Source organism: Octopus bimaculoides, chromosome 11 (assembly GCF_046866305.1).
Source record: "Octopus bimaculoides isolate indiv1 chromosome 11, ASM4686630v1, whole genome shotgun sequence".
NCBI lineage: Eukaryota > Metazoa > Mollusca > Cephalopoda > Octopoda > Octopodidae > Octopus > Octopus bimaculoides.
Window position 1 is genome coordinate 32296608 of NC_142938.1, and position 22061 is coordinate 32318668.

Below are 22061 nucleotides of genomic sequence, written 5' to 3' on the forward strand. Positions count from 1 at the left end.
ATGAGAAAGTTTCCCACTTCTAATTTTACTTTTATGTTGTTTTTAAGTGCTACAGAGATGAGTTAGTGAACAGGCTTCAATTCCTGGCAAAACTAATTCACTTCTTTTATGTCTCTTTGACCAAATTTCACCAAAAGTCTTCAGAGTCAATGGAAAAAATTGTCCGTTGACTGATTTAAAATCAATGTGAGCTAAAAGAGATAACTCAAACTTTCCAGTGACAAAATGGTGTAACAAATGACACACACACACACACACAAAAGGAAAAAAGGAGACAATGAACTGAAATTTCTTTCAGTTGAAGGAAGAAACAAAAGCCTAGCAGTTTTGTTTACAAGTCCCAAAGGAAAGGGGAGATAACTTAATGAATTTGAGAAAATTTAATGTTTGTTAGGGAAAAAAATACTGATCTTTGCCAGCAAAGCCAAATTCCACTCTTATTCGTATCAGCAAAGAAGTCTTCTCATACCTGCTGACAAATAACTTTCCTCATAAGTAATTTCTGTCAAAATAATATTCACTACCTACCTCACTTATATAAATTTCCATGAGCGCTAATTAAACACTATCTTAACCATGAAAAATATCTCTAAAGTTTCATATCTTTTATTTTGTTATAAATATGATCAGGAAAGTGCTAATGTACTGTTTTTAAGGGTTACCAGTCTTGAATTCCTGTGATTAGAAAGGTAAAGTGACCAAGTATGTAAAAAATTTTCTCTAATGGGTTGGTAGTTCAAATCTGATACAGAAATTTCATAGTATCCCAGGACCACAGAATTAGTAGCAGACTTTTTCTGAGAAAAACATCTGAAAGTGAGAGTGATTTGTCTTCATCTGTTTAATGTTGGACTTGGAACTGGTTCTACATAGATCTCTATGATAATTTCAAAGGATTGCTGTGTCAGACGACAAACTGGAACTAACACTACAACTTTGCCAGGTCAAACCAACAATGGGATTGTTTGACCCGAAAGAAATAGCAACCAAATTGTCCTCAAATCACACCCTGTTGTCCTGTAAAAGAAGACAATGTACTCCTTGGGCTTCAATCATAAGTCTGTTATATGAAAAGTTGAAACAATAACAATTACTGTTTGGGGTAGGGAAGATGACTAAAGAAACAATAACTTTAACCACTTCCTCCTACTTCTCTTTTTAAATTTTGACCACAGAATATGTCATCTCCTTTTTATCAAATTTAGAAGAAATGGCAGGAGAAAAAAATGTTAATGCAAATGAAATTATAATTAATAACATGAAATTATAAACTGAAAATGTGGCAGAGGAGGATGAGAATGGAATGATGTTAAATAACATGGCAGCAATAATGGTAATAAGATTTAATTGGTAAATAACAAAAATGATGATGATGATAACAATGACAACAACAACAACAACAGCAGCACCAAAAAAAATAAAACAGACAGACATGCTGATATGAACTCAGACTGACAGAATAATGGGGAAGAAGTAATATTGCAAAGAAAACTAAGATGTCAATAATATTTGTTGTTACACCATAGGTATAGCAGTATTGATAAATTAACAAACATACATATATATCTTACACATATATTTATTCTCTCCCCACTCTCTCTTTCTCACACTATATACAATGTGAGGATATTTAGTTAGCAGTATATTACTTTCTTCAAATCAATTAAAAGGCTTTCAGATCTGCCATAGTAGGTAAAATGCTAACACAAGAATTGAAAATATATGTAGTTATTGTTGCTGTAAGTGCAGAACACAATGATTTAAAAGCTACCAACTTTCTAAATATTACAAGATCTTTTGTACACAAAGTTTAGATAGAATTGGAATCCTCTGGCAAGAATATTCCAGTTATATGTTTGAACACTATATGGACACAGCAATTTATTCATCAGGTTCAAAACATTATTGATGATAACCCTGGAAAATCAATGAGGGCTATTGCCAAAAAACCTCAGAACTGTGGCACATGAGGGCATTAGATACAAGTCATATGTACTGAGGAGAGGCCAATTCATGTCTGCAAAGATACAAGAAAACTGTTTAATCTGTGCCCAACAGATTAAAATCCCTCACAAACATGGTATACTTTTATTCTTGCTTGATGAGAAAAACTTTGATCAAGACCAAAAGTCTAACAAGTGAAATGACAGGCAGTTATGTACAGGGTCTTCTAATGTCCCCAAAGTGATACTAAGTTTCCATCAACAACTGTGATGGTTTTAGGAGTAATGAGTTACAAAGTTAATATCATGCAACCTCACATCTTTCCATAGGGTCTTGGAATTAATGCTGCTGGATATGGTGAGTTTCTAGAGACAGTTTTTAAGACCTTAGTGGATGAAGTACACAGTAGAAGGCCATACAAAGTTTTAACAAAACTCAGTATCTTCTCACAAAGCCTATATAACCCAAGAAAGGCTGTTAGACAATCTTCACAATCTTGTAATACCAAAATTGTGGCATCCAAACTTGCCAGATTTATATCTTTTGGATTACTATGTCTGGAGCACTGGTGAAATGTGGACTATCCAACAGTCTTACAACACCATAACTTCACTGAAGGCCACCACTGCTCAGATAACGTCTGAAATGATTAAAGTCCATTTAGTGCAGGTATGTCAACTATCCTGGTCTGGCAGTGAAGCAATCATTGAAGCTAAAGGCAGATTCATAGAATAATGTTATAAGAGAACTTCTGCATGAATTTTATTAAAATACGTTTGGTTTTTGTTAGATTAGAGTGGTTTATTTTATTCCCAAATATGTCCACAAATACCTCTGGCACCCTGTATATATCTTACACATACATACATTTACTCTCTCTCTCTCTCTCTCTCATATACATGCACGTGTGTGTGTGTGTGTGTGTGTGTGTGTGTGTGTGTGTGTGTGTGTGTGTGTGTGTGTGTGTGTATAATATATATGTATATATATACTAATTTGATAAGTGCCAACACACAAAACTCTCAGCTTGAGCCACTCTGTTGCTTCTGCTAAATACTAATAAAATAAAATATACATATACCCATGTTTCGAGTTCTATTTTTCCTGTTTGCATCAACAACAACAACCCCCCCCTCGCCACACACACACACACACAAACAAACAAACAAACAAACAAACAAAAAGAGCTGAATGGACAATCCTATAAACTTCAAGAGTGTTGGAAATATTTAACAATCAAAAACCCTTGACCTTTTCCAGTAACAGCCTTTTACCAATCACAATTGGCAAATGAATGAGAAAAATACACTATAAAAGTGTGTGTGTTTGTGTGTGTGTAAAGGGGGCTGCAACTCCATTTTTAAGATAACAGTATTGGCCAATGTTAACTACAAGAATTTAGTTGATATACTCTTGAAGATCTAAAAATGTTGATATAAAAAGTAAAAGAATGAAGATAATAAGAGATAAATTTATAATCACAGGACATTAATCAAGGCCTAAGACACCAGAGTCCACAACATGGTTTTTCTTTCTCTGTAGAAGGCCTCAGTTATGAATCAAACTTATCACAGACTCCATGCTTAGAGGGCTTATTACCATTCGACAATGTGTGTGTGTGGAGAGAGAGATTCTCATAATACATGTTCCTACTCTAATGGTATTTCATTTGGAAGTGTCATTGTTGGGCCCAAGGCCTAATGAAGAGCCTTCTACAGGAGCTAGCTTAAAAGCCGCCTGATAGGGTGGCTTTTAACCCTTTAGCGTTCAAATTAATATGTCAAAAGTAATCCTTATTCGTTTACATTTTTAAAAATTAATCTGGTATTATCTTGTAGCTTCAAGAGTTGAAAGATGTAATTGTTTATTTTTAGAATGAGATTGCAGGGTAGGTGTGAGATACTGGTTCTAGCCAGTTTGAGCATAAAACGAGTAGAATATTTGGGCCGGATATAGCTGGTTTGAACACTAAAGGGTTAAGCTAGTCTAGTATCATTCCACCCACATCTAGGATACTTTATAAAAATATCAAATCACATCTAGACTGGTACTTTATTTTATCAAAGACGAAAGTTAACATCAGTGGCAGGATTTGAACTCAGGCTGTAAAGAACCATAACTAAACATCACAAGCATTTTTGAGATGCTCTACTGATTCTACCACCTGAATATATCAGTCTTGTTTTGTTACTTTTGTTTTGCTTTGTTTTCAGTTAATGAAATACCATCATCAAAGTAGCACACAATTTTGTTTCTCTCCAAGACAAATGTCCATGTATGGCATAATTGAAATGACATCAACTACAAATGACGTTATTGTTCTCTGTTGTTTCCAGAAATAGTCACATGGATTCACTATTAACCACTTCTCTCTTTTGCTTTGTTTATTGTTTCATAAGTTGAAGATCTCTATTATAAAAACATTTTTCTTTTCAAATCTAGTTTTTTTCTTTTCTTCCAGGTAAAAATTTTACTTTCTCAGACATAAAATAGAAACAACAAACCTAACAAAATAGTTAATTTGAAGAACAGATTGAAATTTTAATCAAATTGAAAAGCTGGAGCGATAATTTTCAACCTAATATGGAAGGTTCTTTCAAGATGGTTAATTCTTCATTAAACTGCTCAGAAATACTAAAATAATAACTGATCAACTTCAAAATGAAGAATTAATTCTCAAATTGAAAAGCAAGTTGCAAAATAACAAAATGGAGTGGAGGAAATAATTGTGGATTTTCATTTCCGGATTCTTTAATAAAAAAATTCTTTTTTTTTTTTTTTAATCCAGCAGCTGGAAGAAAAGGTGTACAAATTCAATGTAGAATCATCATAGAGGTAGTTGCATAGTTTATGGGTGTGCTAGTATGTGTGTATTTGCATGTTTGGGTATCCATGTATGTGTGTGTGCATGCATATGTATGAGCATGTGTTTCCAATGTTAATATGATCTTAGAGGTTTTGCATATGATAATGATAATATTTGTTTCAAATTTTGCTACAAGGCCAGCAATTTTAGGAGAAAGAGTTAGTCAATCACACAGATCCCAGTGTTCAACTCGTATTCATTTTATAAATCCTGAAAGGATGGAAGCAAAGTCATCCTCAGCAGAATTTGAATTTAGAATGTAAAAAGCTGATAGAAATGCCGCTAAGCATTTTGTCTGATGTGCTAACAATTCTGCCAGCTCATTGCTTTAATAATTACATTGTGCAACATGGTTTTTGTCCTTGGGTAACAACTGTTATTTCCTATTTGCTTATCCCTAGAAAGTATGAAAAATGGCTATTTCCTTCAAATTTTGCTTTTATTACATTTATTCAAGCCCCAAAGAATCCTTCTCAACACATGGCTATGATGCTCTCCCACTACTTCTGCTCTTGATCAGAGATGCACATATTGTCAGCCACTAAGAGACATGCTCAAGTGGTTAAGCTCAAGCAAATCTGTGGTATTGAGCAGAATATTTGCTATAACAATATTTCTGCTTCAGCAACCCAGCACTGAATCTGAAATGTAATGGAAAATAAGTCAGTTTCAAAACTTTGATGTCCAGGTCACAAAAGCAAAGTTTGAAGAGAATAGTTGTCATTTCATTTGATTTTTAGAATCTTCTGAAGAGAATGATACTGTTTCCAAAGGAGTCAAGATTGATGGCATCATTAGAGAGTTGGCAGAGGAAGGGCTGGCCCAGAAAGGCAAGATATTAGTAATTACTGGAAGAATGCACTACAGTAGAGTCTGTGTTCATATTGAGGCATGATTGCTGTTGTAGGCCCAAATCAGTCCTCATATTGCAGACTTTTAATCCAAAGTAATTCAGCCATAACTATACCATCATTTTAAAGTCACAGGATAACTAGAACTACATTATCCAATGTGCCTTTCTTGTTTTTAAGGCTGTAGGATGTGATATGAGGGAGACTTGTTTGCTATGTCTAATACACAGAGGATTTTACCTTTATCTAAGTGAATGCAATTGCAGTAAGTGAATAATTAAAGCTATCAGTGGATGGAGTTAATTAAGTTTGATAAATTAAACTGAAACTGGATTTTGAATCATTTGTGAAATTAATTGTCAATAATTTCAATTACTATTTGACTATTTATACCCAGGGTAGCAAAGGCTTGAGATGGAGCAGTTGTATCATGTGGTGGTGAGCAACCACATGTGGTAGCAGTGGTGTTAGATGGTGAGTTACCACATGGGGTGGCTGTAGTATCAGATGATGAGTTACCATATGGGTAGGCTAGACTATTTGACCCAAATTCCATCAGCCTTTAAGAGTTTATTTTGTCTTCTTTTCTGCTCCAGTATGACCTTGACTGATTGACCACAAACAACTAAAGAGAAGAGAATTGATGGTTTGAAATATTATCAGATAAGAATTTCTGATTATTGTGATTTGTGAGCTAAGACCTTCAAACACAAATGATTGTAAGTGGTTTGAGTTTTGATCACACCTTGAGTAAAGGTTTACCACCAAACACTAGGTTTGACCTATGTCTTCAGAGTAAAACTTAGCAAAAGATACTTTGTGAAAGTTAATGATATGTTGTTGTTGAGTGGTTAGGGTTAATATGGTCCTTGGGTGCTTTTAGTAATGTCCCCTCAGTTACAAGCATTAGGGGACCAGATCACTGGTCTGAGGATAACAACCTCACTCATTCTCACAAGTCTCAGGGCTACTTACTGGATGTCAAAAACAAAAAAAAACAAAAAAATTTACAAATGTATTATAAACATAAATTTCATATCTTGAACTGCACTCCTATCAAAAAAAATTTAAATAATAATAATAATCATGGTTTCAAATTTTGGCACAAAGCCAGCAATTTCAGGGGAGGGATAAGTCAATTACATCGACTCAAGTGCTCAACTGGTACTTATTTTATTAACCCCAAGAGGATGAAAGGCAAAGTTGACCTTGGTGGAATTTGAACTCAAAACATAAAGATGGATGATATGCCTCTAAGCATTTTGCTTGTGTGCTAATGATTCTGCTAGCTAATAATAACGGTCCTTTCTACTATTAGCACAAGGCCTGAAATTTTAGGGGAGAGTGGGGAAGAGTCAATTACATCGACTCAGTGCTTGACTGGTCAATAAAGCAAATGCTTTATTGATCCTGAGAGGATAAAAGGCAAAGTCAACCTCAGCAGGATTTTGATGGAATTTGAATGCAAAATAAAAGCAAGAACAAATACCACAAAACATTTTGTCCAATGCTCTAGCAATTCTGTGAAGAGAGAAAATGTTTTCTTTATTTGCATATCCCAAATAGACATCTTCAAGACATGATAGCAATATTGATGTAAAATTCTTAGAAGAAATCCATTCCAACAAACAATGATGTCTAATAAAATCCAAATTAAATTTTTCAGGCAAATTAGTTTGGAAACAATTGTTACTGCAATGATGCCAGTACCACCAGCAGAAATATGTACTAATCGAAGATATTTCATATACAAGAGATATTGTTTTAAAAATAATTTTTAGAAAAAACAATTTTTATTTTTGCTTTAAAATTATTTTTGCAAACAAAAACAAAAACTAAACAATAAATAAATAAATAGCATATTTTGTTGCATTTGACATGCTATCATGCAGAAATTAAAGCAAATCTTAATTAATCAACAATTTCTAATGTGAAGCAAAGTTAAAAACAAACAAGACACATACATGCATACATACAAATGTATACACATGCAAACTCTTGTGCATGCATATACATGCACACACACTCACACAAATCATTGCAAGTTTACACACACCCTGCCTCAATCTGTCCTTTAACCAACAGAGTGGATTTTTTGTTGTTTACTTACATTGTCTCCCCACCCTAATATCCCCTTAACCCTTTTGATACTAACCTGCCTGAAACCGCCTCTGGCTCTGTAGTACAAATGTCTTATTTTCAAATGTTCTGAATTAAAATCTTCCACCAAACCTTAATCACGATTTATGTTCCTAATGCTAGCTTAATGATAACTAAGTTATTTACTAAATTCTTTGCTATATTTAAAATTAACTGAAAGAAACACAGAGTATCTCAAAAGAAATATGGTAACAAAAGGTTAAGGAAAAAGACCCTAAAAATCCAACATGTGGGAACCTGCTTCATTGTAAGATTAAACAGTAACACTCTCCACCTCTTCTCCACTACACTAAGACAAGGAGGGGAGGTATGAATTACTCAATAGTCTACCACTACTGCTACCACCACCATTTGTAACTATCATACTGGAATCAATGATGAAAGGTGTGACTTGAGGGAGATTCGGCTGATCTTTCTACCAAATTGACTGACCATAGTTTGTTGTACTTCACAGTTTACCTAATTACTCACAAGAGGCTGATACCAGCAGTGGCAAACCATTGCAATGGTACAATCTTCACTAGGAATCATATTCCTCTCAGGTGGAACTACACCATCACCAAATTTCTTCGGATTTTGAACAATAAGCTGCTTGCAATGGTTGTTTTCCGTTGCATTGGTTTATCTACATAATACACCAAAAACAATTGTTTCTACCATTGGTGACAGAAATATTATTAGAGCGAAACTGAATAGAAGAGGCCATAACCTAGTGCCCAGTTTGACATTGCTACTGGGTCATTGGGTGCCTTTAGAGGCCCTGTTGTATTTAAGCTTCACATCTAACTTTCTCCTACCAGTTTCTGATGTCTTAAAAAGATTCTTGATACTGTTTTCCCATCTCTTTCTCAGCCATCAGAAACCCAAATTATAAGATCTGTGATCAAAGGGGTCTCCCAACACTAACCCCTGCTCCCTTTTACACACACAAGTTTTACAATGTAAGAAGCTCAATGTTCAGACTATTAACCTCTTATTTAGACATGTCTGCCACTCTACTGATAAACAGTTCACATTATGAGGAAACAATATTGAACATGAATAAGATTATAATTTTTAAAGCTAATTAACTTTGTCTTTAGAAATTACCATTTTTAAAGATTATTTTTACAATATTTACATCTGTGATACAATTTGATCAGTTTGATTGCTGATGGTTAATATGATGTTGTGTTCCTGGGTGTGTATGTAGTACCAACTGGCTTTGAACTAGAAGACTGTAATTCTAAAGAAAAGTTCATAACATTTTTCTCCATTAGGCCACTGACATTTAGAGGTTTATTCTACTGTAGAGCTTTATTTTATAGATACAATTACATAGTTACATACACACAAGTTGATGTATGTCTGTATGTAAGTTTGAATGTATGTTCATATGTATGAATGTATGTATGTAATTATGTACGTTTGTATGTATTATTTATGTATGTGTGCATGCATGTATGTCTATTCCTGTATAATATATTGATATATACTGCACACAATCACACAAAATTAGCAATATGTTGTCAAAGCATTGCAAGTTATTAAAACATGCCAAAAATAAAGCATTATCTTCCACAGACATTCTTATTAACACCAAATAAAGCCATATTTATAAAAAGTAAACAAAAACAGCAAAGCTCAACAATATTAAATGTTAAACATAAAATAATATTAAAGAACAAGAAATGACTCTCACAACAAAAATATTAAAAGCATAACAAAATAAGCTCAACCTTTACAATGGTGTTTTTTCTTGATCTGATTTCCCTAGAATTATTCATTTATATGATAGAAACAGCTACACCTTGATACTGACAGAGTATGAGTATAGTGATGTGTGTGTGTGTGTGTGTGTGTATGGGGGGATAGATAGGGACAACAGTGAAAATAGCCAAGTGGGTCAAATATTGGACAATCTACCATCTCATGGTACAGAATCTAACAAAGTTGTGTGTCAAATTGTTTCGCCGTTTCAGCTCATGACTGAAGGTCTCATGTTTTCTTATGGCCAGCAGTACCCACTCTATGCCTCTATGGGAATGTCTTATCAGTTCATTCATCCCCCAACTACATTTAACACTACCCTGAAAATTATTGTAATGAAATACACTGTCCACATATTTCAATTAATTTCTGAAATATTGAAGAATTTGGTAATATTCAGTAAAATAACTAATTTCTCCATTATTAACCCTTTATCATTCAGAGTCCTCTGTGAAATATAATGCTTATTTATTCACATTGCTTTGAATTAATCATGAATTATCTTATAGACTTCATATTTCAATTTTGTGATTATTTTTAGAAAGACATTGTAGGATAAGTGTGAGAGGTTGAATCTGATCAATTTCAACATAAAACAAGTAAAATGTTTGGGCCTGATATGGCTGGTTTAAATGCTAAAGAGTTAAGTTACTGTTTGGAACAGATCTCGGTGGTTTCTTCTACGAAAGGACTAAAATGGTGATACAGTTGTCAAAAAGTAAGCAACAACCTATTGACGACCTTGGTAATTCACACTCACACACATAGAAATGCACATGGTGTACACATGAAGAGGGAATGTCATGAGATTTATTAAATATCTTTGTAACACAAAGAATAAAAAATATACAACACTAAATCAATGGAACTTTAAAAGTAATGTAAGAGTTAAACAACAAAATTTTATCCTGTGTACTTTGAATTACTTACTTATGGCTATCATTGCAGTCTTTTGTCACTTACTGTTGCTTTCTATCCCCTTTTATTTCTTTTTGCAATGAGTTGTAATACCCCTGATTACAGTGTGAGTGTTACATTTGTGTTTCTTGATAATCAAAATAACTAATAAAAATTCTGAAATGTAGGTTATTTTATTATAATTTTTTAATTTTTTAAGTTTATATCCATGGATTCCTTCTTAATTTTTAATTCATGGCAATTGTTGGTCATTTCTTGAGTCTAAAAGATTTCAGTTTTCACAAGAATCAAAGTTTTTGATCTTAGAACAGAACAGAATGGCTGACAACTTCTTAATAATATGTGGAAATTTTCTGTTGGGCAAAATTAGTAAAGGGACTTGTTTAAAAAGCAATATAGATGATAGAAATACAATATCTTTTCCACTTGGCTATTATACTTCCTCACTCACTCTATAATAATAAATATGATGATGATGATGATGATGGTGATGATAACATCTATAATAATAATAATAATAATAATAATGAAAGCAATAAAATTACTGAAATCCTTAATGTAATTAAGAAACGGCAGGCTGAGTATTAATTGAGATATAAGGCTGTTGAAATTATATTTGTTAAGGAGAGTGGGGGCAAGTCTTAGATGGTTAGTTGAAATTCAAGGATTGGGGCTGGGTCCTTGAAAGTGGGTTCGTGGCCAGAACATGCTGCAACAACATTGCCACTTACTAAGTCTGTAACCGTGTAGATCCTTCACACTGACCTCAGGCTCTTGTTCTGAACAGAGTGAGAAGAAGGATAAAATAAAAGAGATAATGATAAAAATAATAATAAAATTAAATAAAATGAATAAATCAATTTTACTGATGGCATTCAAAATAAAATAAAATAAAATAAATTAAATGTAATCTTTAAATACAAATAAAAATAAAAAGGCAGTTTCAAAAAATAAATGGGTGAAATATAGAAGATAAATCTTTTTTTGTGGTAAACATAATGTATAAAAATATAAACAAAAAAGAAAATATAGGTAAAAATATAAAACATTTCACACAAATAAACATTGGTCTTTCTTATTTGAAAGTAACACTGTGTGTGTGTATAAAACTAATGCTAAATTGAAACATCCTAACACATTTTCAAATTAAATGAATGCTATACTGGAAACTGAAATTTATAGATTTCAACTAAATAAAGAATTAAATAAAATGTTTAATAAAACTGATAAAATTTTATTTTGAAACAAAGATTAAACAGAAAAAAATTCACACACACACACACACATGTATTAACATACATGCACACACAAACATTACATATAAAAAGTTAACACAATATTTCTCTTTCTTTTATATCGTAACAAGAAGTACATTTGAAACCTAACACATTAATACACATACACACAGGTTAACACACACACACACACACACACACACACACACACACACACACACATTGAGGATTTTTGTCATTTATTTTAGATACAGTTATTTTTAGCAGTGAAAATGAAACTGCAGAGAAATCTAAGAGCAAAAGAATAGAAGAGAACGGTAGATATGACCCCAAAGGGAGAAGAACAGGGACATATAAGGTATGTATGACAGCTGTGAGGTTTAGTTGTAAATAACAGTAGTAATGTTGCTCTGGCAACCACTACTACCAAACATCATTGTAAACACTAAAGGTGGGCACAGTTAATCAAAAAGTTAACTTCACTATCATTTAATCCATTAACCAAAAAAGTCAACTTCACTATTTGTTAATTCATTAATCAAAATGTTAACTTCGATAATTGTTAACCAGCTAATTTTTTTTAAATGTAAAGTAAGTTATTGATAAATCGTGAACATTAATTTTTATGATAGAAAAAAAAAATCAGTTTTTGCTCTAAAACCACCTAAAAACATCTTTAAAAAGGTTCCAAAACAATAAAAATAAATCTTTTTTTGGCCTTTGTAAGGGCTTTAGAACCCCAAAACTATAATTGTTTTTTTTTCTTTCTTTGCTTTGGAATTAAAAAATGCTGATTTCATAGTTCTGGCCCTTTTTTAGGTTTTTAAAGGCTTTTAGAGCCAGAAAAGGGTAGGAAAAAAAAGAATTTTTTTAAACTGAAGTGAAACAATATTAGTGTTAAACTAAAAATGTTTATTAATAAAGTGGCCATAAAAAATTTTAAATAAATGAAAAACAAGATATATAACATAATTCAATTTTTTCTTTTCTCATTCTCTAACATGAGATGCATGTTGCCCTTCATGAACATTAGCATGTCAAAGTTTTCATCAGACAGGCCCTCAAGATGTCCTTGCCTTAGAGAACAAATGTTTCACTGCAGTACTGGAGGGGATGGCTGTGTTGAACTTGATGAACAAGTCCACCAACACTTGCTCACCCAAGAAGGCAGCATCTGTCAGCAAGTACTTGCTGGTCTCCAACCAGGTCTTGACCAAATTCTGGGCTTTGTACATGAGTGACCTGTGGGTGACACCACTGAAGAAGTCATCCTCCTTTTCGTTGTTGCTACTCACTTCATCAGTCTGCTGCCTCATGGCCTCCTTGACCTTACCCACCATGCTTTTCCTCAACATGGTGTTGTCATACTTATCCAACTAGATGGGGTGAAACTTGAGGTGGAAGGCAGCAGCCAGCTGGCATTCTTTTGTCGATGCCTGCCAAAAGTGCATTGACAAAAGGGATGCAGTAAACGAGGCCCTTGGACTTCAAGTCCTTGAGCCTAAAGATCATCGTAGCAACTTGAGTTAATGGAAGTTAACTCAAGCAGACTTGAGTTAACAGAAGTTAATTAGTCCGATAATGATTTCCAAAGTTAACTTAAAAGTTAAATCATTAACGAAAATGTTAACTTTATTAATTAATGATTAATGGTTAGGTGCCCAGGTTTGGTAAACACACATCAATAACTGCAATAAGTAAAGCAGTTGTACATACTCTTTCCAAGCTTCTATTACATGGGTACAGGGAGACAGCTGTATGAGCAAGGGGCACAGAGAAACATGGCTGTGAGAGCAAGATATTTGCTTTGTAACCATACGGTTCTGAGTTCAATCTCATTGCACGGCATCTTCAACTACAGCTTCAGGTTAGACTGATCGATTACTTCTGGAAAGCCTTTGATAATTGGTCTGCTCTGTCAAAGGTGAGCTGTGGCTAAATAACAACACCTATAACTTTCTTCTTCAGAACATGTTACTTGCACAACACTCACATGTTTGACTCACTTCCACAACATCAAGACCACATTTTTCACTCGTTTCATTACATGCTGAATTCATCTATGATGCTCCGTAGTCACATGATCTGTGGCACCTCAAGACGTGTACATCATTCATTCCACCACCAGAGGCCACATGTTGCACTCACCTCTTACACACACTCATCAAGGCCACATATTGCAGTCACCAATCTATCACCTCCTTCAACAGATGTCCTTATGAAAGACTGTTGAATGTTGAGAATGAATGGGAGGAGGAGAGTCTGTCAAAGGTTGACCCAACTGAGGGACCAGCTATCCCAATCAACAATACCCTAGTAGATAAAGCAATTAAGGATATGAAGACAGGGAAAGCACCCTGCCCATCAGGAATCACTGCTGAGATGCCTAAAATATAGGTTGATGTGGGTTATGGTCTTGTCACCCACATCGTAACTCAGGGAGTTCATGAAGGAGTCATACCCAATGACTGGTGTAGCAGCACCATAGTCAACTGCTACAAAGGTAAAGGTAATGCTTTAGATAGAAACAACTATAAGGGTATCAAATTACTGGATCAGGTGATGAAAGTTACAGAGAGGGTCATAGCCCAACTAATTAGGGAGAGAGTTAGCCTAGATGAGATGCAGTTTCTTTTTGTGCCAGGCAGAAGCACCACTGATACTGCAGGAGAAATATCTAGCCAAAGATAAACCTCTGTACTTGGCTTTTGTTGACTTGGAGAAAGCCTATGACAGGGTCCCCTAATCACTTATCTGGTGGTCAATGCAGAAACTGGGGATAAACAAGCGCTTGGTAAGAGCTGTACAGGGGTGCTGTCAGTAAAGTGAGGGTTGGCAACAAGTATAGTGAAGAATTGAAAGTAGAAGTAGCGGTTCACCAAGGATCAGTCCTCAGGCCCCTCTTATTCATCATAGTCCTCTAGGCAATAATAGAGGAATTCAAGATAGGCTGCCCCTAGGAGCTCCTCTATGCTGATGACCTTGCTTTAATAGCTGAGTCACTGCCAGAACTAGAGATGAAGTTTAGAGTGTGAAAGCAAGGTCTAGAATCAAAAGGCCTTAGGGTTAACCTAGCAAAAACCAAAGTCTTAGTCAGTAGGAAGGCTAACAAATCACAAACCCCTTCAGGTAGATGGTCTTGCTTGATCTGTAGAAAAGGTGTGGGTAGAAACTCCATACAATATATCTGGTATGGCTAAGATCAATAACAATATACCCGGTGTAAGCTATGGACACATAAAAGGTGCAGCAATATCAATGGAATGTTAACCGGGAAGATAGTTTTTATGTGTGGCAGATGCACTGGGGCAATAAACACTAAAGATGTAGAGAAGACAGATTCCATCACATGCCAGGGGGAAAAACTAGAAGTAGTTGATAGCTTCCACTACCTAGGCAACCAAGTCTGTAGTAGGGGGTGGTGCTCTGAGAGTGTAGCGGCTAGAATACGAATAGCCTGGGCAAAGTTCAGGGAACTCCTACCTCTGCTGGCAACTAAGGGCCTCTCACTCATGATGAAAGGTAGATTGTATGATGTATGTGTGCGAACTGCCATGCTACACAGCAGTGAAACATGGGCCATGACTGCTGAGGACATGCGTAGGCTTGAAAGAAATGAAGCTAGTATGATCCACTGGATGTGTAATGTCAGTGTGATACATGAAAGAGTGTGAGTGTTCTAAGAGAAAAGTTGGACATAAGAAGCATCAAATGTGGTATGCAAGAGAGACAACTGTGCTGGTATGGTCATGTGTTATGTATGGATGAGGACAGCTATGTGAGGAAGTGCCATACCATAACTATGGAAGGAACCTGTGGAAGAGGTAGACCCAGCAAGACCTGGGATGAGGTGGTGAAGCATGACCTTCGAACATTGGGCCTCACAGAAGCAATGACGAGAGACAGAGACCTTTAGAGATATGCTGTGATTGAAAACACCTGGCAACTAAAGTGAGATCGCAGTCATGGCTGATGCCAGTGTTGAATGTCCAGCCCATTTAAGAGTACCCTTGATGCATCAGGCAATATGATATAATTGAGATGACCTGTTGAGTCAAGTAAAACCAATATTGTAGCTGTGGCTAGTGGCCCCTGACTGGCTCCCATTCTGGTGGCATGTAAAATGCATCATCCGAATGAGGTCAATGCCAATACCCCCTGACTGGCACGTAAAAAGCACTATCCGAATGTGATCGATGCCAGGACTGCCTGACTGGCTCCTACGCTGGTGGCACGTAAAAAGCACCCACTACACTCTCGGAGTGGTTGGCATTAGGAAGGGCATCCATCTAGAGACATTGCCAGACCAGATTGGAGCCTGGTGCAGCCACTGGCTTTCTAGACCTCAGTCAAACCATCCAACCCATGCCAGCATGGAAAATGGACATTAAGCGATGATGATGATGATGATGATGATGATGATGATGATGATGATGATGATGATGATGATGATGATGAATTCCTAACCATCCTAGTTCTCAAACTTCAATTGAACTGTACCCTTGTCAATGCCTTCTCTCACCCACAGGTTGACATCAATATTTTTTGTCCTTGATACAAGAACGAAATATAAAATAAAAAATAATGAACTTATTGTATATAGTACTCAGGTAACAAAATAATTTCATCTTCTTCTACCTCCAGAATTATGTTTACTTACATAAAGTTCCCTACATTAAATACACTGACCAAACATTTTGCCGTCCTTGCTAACTCACTCCCTGATCTAAAGACATCAATGTTACCAGGAGAAACTGAAGATGTCATAGTGGCTTGTATGCATGTGTGCATGAGAATTATAAAATTTCAATGGAGAAAGAGTAGCAAAAGTAATAGCTTTTCAAAATGTCTCTCAAATTTATTTAATTCTGGTGGCACTTTACTGAACCAGGGAGAAGTCAGTTCCACTAAAATGGTTTCCTGTAGAACTGATCAAGGACAAATTAGATGTTTCTCAATGCAGCCCTCACACAATTCTCATCTCTGTAACTGTAAGTTAGGTATCAGAGGGGGAACAGATATATTGTGGATTATAAAGTCTTACTACTATTTGATCTGATTAAAAAATAAATTCAGACCTAACAGATTTGGGTACAAATTTAAGTTAGGTGAAAATCTAAGCTACTCTTATTGACAAGCAGTGATGTTTAGTCATTATTCAAGGAATTTTAGCAGAACTGCTAATGCACTCAACCTGTTCACTCAAGTAAATAAATCTCCTTTAAGAACAAGAAAGACATTTTAAATGCTAAATCCGAAGACCACCATAAACATAGACTGTAGCTAGAAAGGAACAAAACTGGCATAGGTCTAACTTTGAGTAGATCTAATTTGGAGAATGACTAAAATAGTATGTATCTAACTTGGTGTAAGTAATGCTAAGTATGAAACAATGATAATTACAACAGCAATAGCAAAGCAACTTTTACATGCTTGGAATAATGCTAGGAATAATGACCAGAACAAGCTAGGAATAATGACCAGATCTCCCTCAAGCCAAGCCCTAATGTCTTTAAAAAGAAGCACAATTTGGATAATGGAGTGCAAGAGACATTATTTCTGAAAAAAATATTAAAGATAATATGGCTACAGCTTGAATGTCTTTGATTAAAAGTCTACTTAGGTGGACTTGGTACTAAAACAACACCCAAACTAGTTATTCTACACTCAGATGATAGCTCAATTCCAAAAGAATTGTTGTACACAGTTTTACATTAACAGTAACAAAGTTGTAAAGAAGGGGAAAAAAAGCAACAAAATAAAGATGGTTGTTGATGTTGTATATGGTAGCCGGAAGATACTTGTAGTTACATGGAAGGAAATGAGATTCTTCATACTTAAGAACTAAGTAAAACAATTTTATGACTATCAGACATGAAGTATCTGTCTGTCTGTACCTAAATCTCTCTTCTCTCTCTCTTTTATATATATATGTATATATATATATATATATGAGAGAGAGAGAGAGAGAGAGAGGGAGAGAAGAGAGAGAGCAGAGAGAGAGAAGAGAGAGAGCAGAGAGAGAGAAGAGAGAGATAGAGACAGACAGATCATACATACACAGACAGACATATTTATGCAACAGCTATGAACTAACAATATTCTCAGATATTTCAAAGTGTGTCTGGAAGTGATACACAAAGTATGTTGCCAATGGTATAGCAACTGGTGATGCTAAATACAAATAAGTTTGGTATGGAGTAGATGCTGGTAAACTAAACAGAGCTGAAAAGATGCAGTGTTTGGTAACTGCTTGGTAATACATAATTCAGTGTTCATTGAAATGAAATGGTAGTCTGATTTAATAAAAGACAGTGCCATTTAATAAGAGGAAGGTTTCCGGGAGTAAAAGAATAGTTTTCTTTCTGTTTGACTAAATTTAGTTTTTAAACTGGAATAAATAGACAGCTTTAAATAACTTCAAATAAGAACACTGCTTTCTTTCTTTCTTCTACACAGATCTTTATAAAAGGGAGAGTTTAAAGAAAAAAAACTTAACTCAATTTCTCCATATATCCCAAAATGTAACTGATATGTGTGTAGAGAGAGAGAGTGTGGGGAGAGAAATCAACAGACAGACAAGTCTGTCTCGTTGCCTTGACAGCATGTATCACCATCATGCAAGTGGTGTGCTTCATTTCCAATTTTCCATGAAAACATGTCTGGTCATCAGGAAATATTACTTTACTTGGAAATGAGTGAGGGTTGGCAACTAGAAGGGAATTTAGCTGTACAAAATCCACCTCAACAAATCCTATCTAGCCCATGCAAGCATGGAATACTGGATGCTAAAATGATGATTTTATTACATATATTTAATGAAATTTTGCAGAAACAGGTAGTTTCCGATGGAGTAAATTACGATTATGTTGATAAAATTTAGAAAAACAATGACATATTTATTGCAAATAAACACAAAAAATTTGTTTTATTTAATTTTATTTTAAGGTAATAAACACTTTCCTTCCGAAAATTGGTATTTAATCATCATCTAGTATATGCACGAAGAAATTTGATAAAGCTAAATTATAATTATTATATGTATGCTATATTTCCTGACAAAAGGAAACTTTGAAAGTTACCATGTAACAAACAGGTAGCACTCCAGTATACAAATACTAGCAGATAATCAGATGTCACAAAATATCATAAGGATAATTTATATAATTATCTTAATGCAGAAATACAAATTATTGTTATTCAATGAAGTACAATATTTTCTGAAAAACTAATTTTAATGTATTTCGTATGTGTATTTCGTGTGCAAGATTCTTGATGTGGATACAATACACCAGAGCATCAAAGTAACAATAGATTACCCAACAAGACACCTAAACATGAGACTCCCAGTACTTGACACAGAACTTTGGCTAGAAACAATTAATGACAAAGTTCAAATCCTCCACTCACATTATATGAAACCTATATCTTCAAAGTATGTTATCCATAAGAATTCGGCTCTATCACACAGTGTGAAAATCAATATATTAGTAGCCGATTTGGTTAGAATAATGAAAAACATATCCCCCCTGTGCGGTCCATGGGAGGGGCAAAAACATATTCAAGACTTCATGCATCGCATGCAATTTTCGGGATACAGCCAGAAAGATAGAATCCGGGTATACAGAGGAGCTAACAAGAAATTTGAGGAGATTGTTGTCAAAGATACAAATGGAACACAACCTAGATACCGTAACAAACAGTGGAATAGACTACAAAGGATTAGTAACAAAACAAACAAAAAGACCACGTGGTACAATACCGACAAGTTCCAGGGAGTAATGTTTGTGGATGCCACGCCACACGGAGAACTGGCCCGCAGATTTCGAAAAATCCTCAAAAGTACCAAGTTGAGGATAAATGTTATAGAAAAACCAGGGAGATCAATTAGATCAATAATATGTAAAACATATCCCTTCAGAAGAACAAGGTGTGTTGAGGAGAGTTGCATTGTGTGCAAAAATAGTCCTGGTGCCAACTGCAAAGCCAGAAATGTAGTCTACAAAATAAGCTGTATGGATGGTGAGTGTAAAAACAGAAACACCACATACATAGGTGAGACGGCAAGAAGTTTGGCTGAGCGTGTAAACGAACATTGGAGGGACTATAATAATCAAAAACAAACCTCGGTGCTCTACCAGCATGCCAAAGAACAACATGGTGGTGTACTGGACAGAATTAACATAGAAATCCTGTCTAGACGGTGACGCATCTTTGCGACAAATACAGGAGTCGGTCCTCATAACTGAAACGCAACCAATTTTAAACACCAAATACACGTAGATGAGGGCCTTACAATTGCCCGTGGTTGCATGTGTTGTTCACACATATGATGCGGAATATGAACGTAAATAAATTAATTAAAAAGTCTCTATCTGATCTGATATAAACGAAATTGTTACAAACACACATATGGACGCACATACTTACATATAAGCACGAACACATAAGTGCGTGCACACATATGAGCGTGCACACATATGAGCTTGCACACACTCACATGCTCATACCAAACAGTTTCGAAACAACGCCAAAACAACGCCAGATCATATATTCAAAATAAATGGAAGTGGAGAGACAAGTTACTGAAGAGATTGCAAGAGTGCAATGAAATAATTTAACAAAAAACTATATAAATTAATAAAGGACTGAACCAGTGCGTGTGTTTATTACCGGCATAATGCCTCTCCCAAGGTTTAATTGTAATTTTAATGTCATGGTACAATTATTTTAATAAAAGAACTGGCAGAATTAGCCATGGGTAAGTAATGTTAGTCATTAGTACAGGGTGTGATGACCCTGTCCAGCATGGTTCCTGAGCTCAGCTGGCTCCAGCTAACAGTATTTAGTATGTGTCCCTTTCTAGGGCTACAGGTCCTTAATAAAACCATTGAAATACCAAGATGATATCTGATGGCAGATATTTATGTCCCAGAGGCAGGTGATGAACTCTTTAGTTATGATTAACAACCAAGAACTAGTATCTCAAGGAAAAACATTGGTTGATAGTAAACCTTAAATTACATGTAACACAATCATAGACTAACGTGTGACACAATGATATGTGACAAAGTGATATGGCAATGTGCGACAATGAGAGAGAGCGATACAGTGGCATAAGATACAGTGGGTATTGGATGTTTTTGAAAAGGTAGACTTCAGAAGTAGTTACACAAGGGTTCATGTATCCCTAAGGAGGAGTTGTGAGATCTGTCTTGATTGATGACACCAAATAAATGAGAGAATAAGACATAATACTCTGTAGTATTTTGTTATGTCCCTGTATGTTCTTAGTTCAAATCCAGCTGGAAGCAATAATAATAATAATCGTTTTTACTATAGGCCTGAAATTTCGAGAGAGGGGGTCAATTGATTAACCTGAATGCTAAAGTGGTACATATTTCATCAATCCCAAAAGGATGAAAGGCAAAGTCAACTTCAGCGGCATTTGAACTCAGAACAAAAAGATGGATAAAATGCCGCTAAGCATTCTGCCTAGTGTGCTAATGATTCTGCCAGCTTGTTGCAATAACAACAACAGCAACAACAACAACAATAATAATAATAGCAATAATAATAATAATAATAATAATAATGATAGATGTTTCTGATTTAGGTACAAAACCAACAAACTTGAGGGAAGGAGTTAGTCAATGTCATCAACCCAGTATTTAACTGGTACCTTATTGAGCCTGGAAGGATGGAAGGCAATTAAAGGGAGAATAAGTTTATAATCATCAAGAAACTGTAGAAACTGAAAGTGAAGGTTGGGGAGGAATGAAAGAAACAGTTTTTTTCTAGAATATTCAAAGAAATACATTAATAAAAACTTTGAAAAATAATTATAAAGCATTCTCATTTTCATTTATGGGTATTGAAATTAATTGATTCACTGATTGCAATTATACAAGAATTTCTAAAGGTGACAAAGGGTTACAGAAATTGTGGGTAGTCAGACGGCTGACCACTTTATTTTGCAGGTTTTCATAAAAACCTACCACAAAGATGAAAGGCAAAGTCCACTCCAGCAGGAATTGAGCTCAGAATATAAAGTAAGAGACATGAGTAAACACCACATACCATTTTGACCACTGCTCTACCAATTCTGCCAAATTATGATTAATAATATAAACATTATATACAACTTCATAATTAAAGATACAATTTTTTTAAAATGTTTACACCTACATTCTTGGATATGTACTAGAGAACCATCCTAAATTTGAACAAATACTGCCATCCCTGGGATGACATGTAAATATAGAGAAAAGGATTATTACTTTTAGCTTAACAAAAAAATTTCCTCATGTAAATCTAATTTGCCGCCATATGCACATG

The 22061-nt window shown here is 35.0% G+C and overlaps 1 protein-coding gene across 6 annotated transcripts in view; it reads right to left on the minus strand.

Moving 5' to 3' along the window:
• Positions 1-22061, minus strand: part of LOC106868368 (uncharacterized) — a 234091-nt gene that overhangs the window by 66779 nt on the left and 145251 nt on the right. For 4 of the 6 annotated variants that reach the window (XM_089359772.1, XM_089359770.1, XM_089359771.1 and 1 more), the window contains one exon: positions 11220-11267. The exons of the other annotated variants lie outside the window; for them this stretch is intronic. In XM_089359772.1, the coding sequence (XP_089215898.1) occupies positions 11220-11267 (48 nt within the window). The remainder of the gene's footprint in view (positions 1-11219; positions 11268-22061) is intronic. 6 annotated transcript variants of the gene reach the window in all.